The sequence below is a fragment of the Fukomys damarensis genome, unplaced genomic scaffold, assembly GCF_012274545.1.
Source record: "Fukomys damarensis isolate Sample0158 unplaced genomic scaffold, DMR_v1.0_HiC HiC_scaffold_5, whole genome shotgun sequence".
Classification (NCBI taxonomy): Eukaryota; Metazoa; Chordata; class Mammalia; order Rodentia; family Bathyergidae; genus Fukomys; species Fukomys damarensis.
Genome location: NW_022900917.1, coordinates 49,867,562 through 49,874,770, shown reverse-complemented (window position 1 = coordinate 49,874,770; position 7,209 = coordinate 49,867,562). Strand labels below are relative to the sequence as shown.

The 7,209-nt window shown below is 34.1% G+C and overlaps 1 protein-coding gene across 1 annotated transcript in view; it reads left to right on the top strand.

The window, feature by feature from the left end:
• Rab2a (RAB2A, member RAS oncogene family) overlaps window positions 1–7,209 on the top strand; it is a 71,468-nt gene that overhangs the window by 27,321 nt on the left and 36,938 nt on the right. Inside the window, exons 4-5 of the mRNA XM_010640742.1 lie at window positions 3,801–3,883; window positions 4,358–4,450. Coding sequence (XP_010639044.1) covers window positions 3,801–3,883; window positions 4,358–4,450 — 176 coding nt within the window. The remainder of the gene's footprint in view (window positions 1–3,800; window positions 3,884–4,357; window positions 4,451–7,209) is intronic.

Below are 7,209 nucleotides of genomic sequence, written 5' to 3'. Positions count from 1 at the left end.
CCCACATTGTAGATTGTCTCTTAGTTCTGCTAATGGTTTCTTTTGAAGTACAGAAGCTTTTTAGTAAGATGAGATCCCAGTTGTTGATTCTTTCTGCTAGTTCCCGTGCTACTGAGGATTTGTTCATAAAGTCTTTTCCTATACCAATGTCTTCCAGAGTTCTGCCTAACTTACTTTCCAGCAAGTTTAATGTTTCTGTTTTAATATTTAGATCTTTAATCCATTTGGATTTTAATTTAGTTCATGGCGAAAGATAAGGGTCTAATTTTAATCTGTGGCAGGCTGACATCCAGTTTTTCCGACACCATTTATTAAAGAGGCTATCTTTCCTCCACTGAGGATGGTGAGCTCCTTTGTCGAAGATGAGGTAGCTGAGTACATCTGCATTTGTTTTTGTGTCTTCCAGTCTGTTCCATTGATCCTCAGGCCTATTTCTTTGCCAGTACCATGCTGATTTTATCACAGTGGCTTTGTAGTATAGTTTCAAATTGGGAATTGTTACACCTGGTGCCATGTGACTGTTGCCTATAATGGCTTTTGCTATTCTAGGTCTCTTGTGGTTCCAAATGAATTTTTGGATTCTTTTTTCTAGTTCTGTGAAATATAGTGTTGGAATTTCAATTGGCATTGCATTGAATGTATATAGCAGTTTTGGTAGTATGGCCATCTTCACTATGTTGGTTCTTCCTACCCAAGAGCAGGGGATATCTTCCCATTTTTTTATATCCTCTTCAATTTCTTTTTTCAGAGTGCTATAGTTTTCAGTGTAGAGATCTTTTGTTTCTTTTGTTAGATTGATTCCTAGATACTTCATTTTGGGGGATGCTATTGTAAAAGGAATTTTTTCCCTTATTTCTCTCTCCGGGTGTCTGTTATTTGTGTATAAGAAGGCTATTGATTTTTGGGCATTCACCTTGTATCCAGATACTCTACTGAATCTGTCAATTAAGTCTAGAAGTTTTTTGGTGGAGTTTTTTGGATCTTCAATGTAGAGTATCATATCAGCAAATAATGACAGTTTAACTTCTTCCTTTCCTATCTTTATTGCTTTAATTTCTTTCTCTTGTCTAATTGCTGTGGCTAATGTTTCCAGAACTATGTTGAAGAGAAGTGGTGATAATGGGCATCCTTGTCTTGTTCCTGATTTTAACATGAAGGTTTTCAGTTTTTGGCCATTCAATATGATGTTGGCTGATGGTTTTTCATAGATAGCCTTTATTAAATTGAGGTATAGACCATCTATTCCAATTTTTTGCAGGGTTTTTATCATGAATGGGTGTTGAATTTTATCAAATGCTTTTTCTGCATCTATTGAGAGGATCATATGGTTTTTGTCCTTGACTTTGTTAATATAATGTATTACAATCGCTTCTCGGCCTTTTGGCTAAGATCAAGTGTATAATGTATTACATTTATTGACTTTCGTATGTTGAACCACCCTTGCATCTCTGGAATAAATCTGACTTGGCCAGGATGGATGACCTTCTTAATAATCCTCTGTATTCTGTTTGCTAGTATCTTATTAAGGGTTTTTGCATCTATATTCATTAAGGAGATTGGTCTGTAGTTCTCCTTTTTAATTGTATCTTTCCCTGGTTTGGGAATCAAAGTGATACTTGCTTCCAGGAATGAATTTGGAAGTATAGCTTCCCTTTCGATTTCATTGAAAAGTGTGAAGAGTAATTGTAGTAGTTCTTCTCTAAATGTCTTGTAAAATTCAGCAGTGAATCCATCAGGGCCTGGGCTTTTCTTTGTTGGTAAGTTTTTAATTACATTTTCAATTTCACTGATTGTGATTGGGGTGTTTAAAATGTTTTTATCTTCTTCGTTCAACTTTGGTAATTCATAAGTATCTAGAAATCTGTCCATTTCTTCTGTGTTTTCCATTTTATTAGAGTACAGGTTCTCAAAGTAGGTGTTCATGATCCTCTGGATTTCTTTCGGATCTGTTGTGACTTCGCCTTTTTCATTCCTAATTGCATGGATCTGAGCCTTTTCTTTCCTTTTTTTGATAAGATTAGCTAAGGGTTTGTCAATTTTATTTATTCTTTCAAAAAACCAGCTCTTTGTTTCATTTATTTTTTGTATCGTTTTCTTAATTTCAATTGCATTGATTTCTGCTCGGATCTTTATAATTTCCTCTCTTGTTCGAGCTTTGGGTTTTTCTTGCTCTTGTTTTTCTAGGAGTCTAAGTTTCATCGTTAAGTTGTTTATTTGAGCCCGCTCTGTTTTCCTAGTGTGGGCATTCAATGTTATGAATTTTCCACGTAGAACTGCTTTCATTGTGTCCCAAAGATTCCTGTATGTTGTATTGGCATTCTCATTTATTTGTAAAAACTGTCTAATTTCTTCTTTAATTTCCTCTGTAATCTATTGATTGTTTAGGAGAGTGTTGTTCAGTTTCCATGTGCTTGTGAAGTTCCTACAGTTTCTTGTGCTATTGATCTCCAGCTTGATTGCACTATGATCTGATAATATACAGGGGATGACTTCACTTTTTTTGCATTTATTTAGACCTGTTCTGTGAGCCAGTATGTGGTCTATCTTGGAGAATGATCCATGTGCAGCCGAAAAGAATGTACATTCTGATTTTTGGGGGTGGAATACTCTATAATTATCTATTAAGTCCATGTGTTCCAAAGTTTGGTTCAGTTCTCTTATTTCATTGTTGGTTTTCTGCCTAGATGATCTGTCAATTTGTGATAGTGGGGTATTTAAATCCCCCACTACAATTGTATTAGTGGTTATTTGGTTTTTCATGTTACTTAATATTTGTTTTATATAGTTGGGGGCATTTATATTTGGTGCATATATGTTTATGACTGTCAACTCTTCCTCTTGAATTGTTCCCTTTACAAAGATGTAGTGTCCTTCTTTGTGTCTCTTAATGAGTTTTGGTTTGAAATTTACTTTATCTGAGAATAAGATTGCTACTACCCCTGCTTTTTTCGGGGCTCCTGACGCATGGAGAATTGTTTTCCATCCTTTCACTTTCAGTCTGTGGACTTCCTTTTGCACTAGGTCAACACCCTTTCTTTAAAAAGCAGCATGCTGTGTACCATTTGTTAAATTACCTTATTTTGCAGAATTTCTTGTGTCTTATTTCACAAGTGGATATAAAGATGACTTTTACATCCTGTTGGTTTTTGACAGGTGCTATACATCAGATACAGAGAAAATTAATTGTAGAGAAAAAAATTATATTTATTAAATTCAGAACCATTTTCCGTTTTTCATAATAAAATGATTGCTCAAAGAATTCCATTTTAGGGCTGTTGAAAGCTCACTGCACTTTATGATAGAATCTTCATCTTTGGCCTTCCAACAACCTTTATACCAGCAGATGGTGGGCGTAAAGATGTCATTCATCATTTATTTACAATGGGCTTTATTTATTCTGTTGTCAACAGCTGCCCCAGGGAGTGGGTTATTGAATTCAAATGTGAAGCTCTGGGTTATTTGCCTCCTTTCAAATTTGTCTTCAGAGCTTAGTTGCTAGGTGTCCATTCTGTGTTCTAATAATGATTCATGTATTGTGAAACCATTCAGTAAATTGGGTTGTCAGAGACTGCCAAAAAAGGTTAGGGGTCTTGTTTGGGATTGAGGAATGAGAACTGCAGAAACCGCTGTATCTGCATCCCAGTAGCTTGAGCAGAAGTGGTATTATGTAACTTTTTCCTAAAACTGGTAAATTTTGTCTACACACTCCTTTCCTCCTTGCCTGTGTTCCACGTATAAGTAATGTAAAAATATAAAGAACGTCATTTTAAAGGAAACTTATCAACTTTTTTTCTTCATAGGCCGGGCAAGAGTCCTTTCGTTCCATCACAAGGTCATATTACAGAGGTGCTGCAGGGGCTTTACTAGTATATGATATTACAAGGTAAATTCTTGCCAATTTAAACTTAAAATGTTGATTAGTACCTCTCTGTAGTACATAGTGATTACATTCATCCTTGGAAGTAGGTACATGTTCTGTCAGCTCAGTGGTCAGTGCAGATGATCTTTCTAATGTGTAGTTGCCAGTAACAGTATCATTACCTTTATGTTCTGGCTATTTATCCTTAAAACTGTGTGATTTGAATCAGATTTAAGTTCTACAAAAATAAGTAACTGAATTATTTTTCTTAAGTAAGCATCCCAAAATGATCAATTTGATAATATTATTCATGCATTGTAATTTTTTCTAAAGTTAAATATTAGTAAACTCTAAACCTGAATTCTTGTACCTGCAGTCTGTTTCTCATTACATAAGTGGATATGGCTGACATGGTTATTGTTAGTGGAATCTTCGCTATTTGTTATGCACTACTGAGAGAAATACTTTAAAAATAATGAAATTATTATTTATTTTCAGGAGAGATACATTCAACCACTTGACAACTTGGTTAGAGGATGCCCGCCAGCATTCCAATTCTAACATGGTCATTATGCTTATTGGAAATAAAAGGTAAAAAATAGTAATTTAGAGTTTACTTTACCTTACAGATGAACACTGTAGATTACTATTTATATGACTTTCTCTGGTATATTTGTCTATGGTTAAATTACTGTTTTCTTAAATTTTAAAATTTTGAAAATTCTAAGATATTTCTTTTAGTCTTTAAAAAAAGGTGAGTTTTTAAAACTATTACAACTTGATAGTTTTCTTCAAAGTTGTGCTTTTTTAAAAATAATATGAGCATTTTATCTGGTTGGTAATTTAAAATTAAACTTACTATTTATCGGACAGTGGGTAACTATTAAGCATTACTCATATCTTTTTAATACTTACCAGTAGAAATGAGTATCAGAATAATGTTATTTTCCATTTTCATGACAGTGCCCATTACATGAATTGATACAGTAGAGAGATTATTCAGGTGAATTTCTGAAATCCTAAAACACTTGTTAATATTGGTTAGTAAACATTACATTATACTTCAAGCTAACCTCCTTATCTTTATATTCATCTTATCCAGTTAGTTTTTTAATCTTATAGAGTATTACAGCAGTACCTCAGGTCGTGAGTGCTTCTATTTGCAAACAGTTTAGTTTTCAAATAAAAGCTTCCGACACAACCTTGCTTGCACTCACAAAACTTCACGTCTGGTAACAAACACAACCACAGGCATCTTCCCCAACATCATAAAACTAGTTTGTGAACTGAGTGGCCCCTGTATCTGCAACAAGCATCCTTCTGTGTTAAGCTTAAAATGATAGCTCCTGAAACTAATGAATGTAAAGATAGTTGCTTGGCCTGAGTTTCTATAAACTTCAAGAATGTGGGAAGGTTTTCACTAATTTTGATAGAAAATTATGATAATGAAATTATTTTTTAAATGGTAGTTATAGAATTCATTCAGTAGGTTTATAAAATAGATATTGTCAAAAGGTAATATGTTCAGAAAAGTAAAATCATAATTCTCATGATAATTAGTATGAAATATTGAGAAATAAGAAATAATCAAAGTTTTTATTAATCCCAGTTAAAGAAGAAAACAGTAAGATATTGCAACCACTTAAAAAGAACTCAACATACCATGCATTCAGCCATGTAAGGAACACTGAAATGAATTTACAAATGGATGTAAAATTGAATAATTCTCACAAGGTGGTAATTGTATTACACAGGACATAGTCTACATTTCTATGGATAGAACTATTTTCATTATTACCTGGTTTCCACAAATTAATCTCTAGCCTAATCTTAGAAAATGTGTGAGGTGCAGAGATTATAACTCTAAACACATGCATTAGGAAAATGTGCCAAATCAGTAATATAAGCTTTCACCTTAAGAAACTAGAAAAAGGGCTGGGGATTTAGCTCAGTGGCACTGTGCCTGCCTCGCAAGGCCAAGGTCCTGAGTTCAATCGCTTGTACTAAAAATTAATTAATTAATTAATTAAACTACAAAAATAAGAGCAAATTAAACCAAGATAATAAAGGAGATAAGAGAAAAACACTGAACCTAAAAGCTAATTCTTGAGAAGATAAATAAAATAGATACTGATGAGGAAAATACACACATTATCAATATCGGGAAGGAAAGGGTAACATTACTACAAATGCTTCAAATATTAAAAGGATAAGATTTGTGAACAGAATAACTAAATGGAGAGGTATACTATATTCATGGATTGGAAAACTAAATATTGACACATCAGTTCTTTCCAAATTTATCTAGAGATTAATTATGATCCCAGTCAAAATACCACATGCCCTTTTAAGAGGAGATAACTATTGATAAACTGATTTTAAAATTTATATAAAAATGCAAAGATCACAAGCTACCCAAAAAAAATTTTGATAGGGCCAGGGATGTAGCTCAATTGCCCTGCACCTGCCTGACAAGCACAAGGTCCTGAGTTCAATTCCTGGTTCTGCAAAAAAATAATAATAATAATTGATAGAGAACAAAAAAAGGAGGATTTACTGATTTCATTAGTTGTGATTTTAAGACTTATTAATATATTGGCATTAGTCAGCTTTCTTTGAGGAAAAATACTGAAGAAAAATTAACTTAAAAAGAGGAAAGGTTTGACTTACCATTTTAGAGGATTTAGTTCATAGCTGTTTGGCCCTGTTGCCTTTGGGCCTTTGGTAGCACAGTGCATCATGGCAGAGGAAACTGTTCATGATGGTCAGGTAGCAAAGAGAGGAACAAGGAAGGCAGCAACCCCAAAATCCCATTCAAGGGCACACCCCCAGTGACCCAACTTCCTTCCAAATAGGCCCCACCTCCTAATAGCACTATCAGCTGGATACCAATTCATCATATGAGCTTGGGAGAGTTTTGGAGGCCATTTAATATCCAGACCATAACAGCATAGACAGACAGATCAGTGAAACAGTAAGATGTCGAAAAGTAAATCCATGGAGAAACTGAACAACACTCTCCTAAACAATCAATGGATTACAGAGGAAATTAAAGAAGAAATTAGACAGTTTTTACAAATAAATGAGAATGCCAATACAACATACAGGAATCTTTGGGACACAATGAAAGCAGTTCTACGTGGAAAATTCATAACATTGAATGCCCACACTAGGAAAACAGAGCGGGCTCAAATAAACAACTTAACGATGAAACTTAGACTCCTAGAAAAACAAGAGCAAGAAAAACCCAAAGCTCGAACAAGAGAGGAAATTATAAAGATCCGAGCAGAAATCAATGCAACTGAAATTAAGAAAACGATACAAAAAATAAATGAAACAAAGAGCTGGTT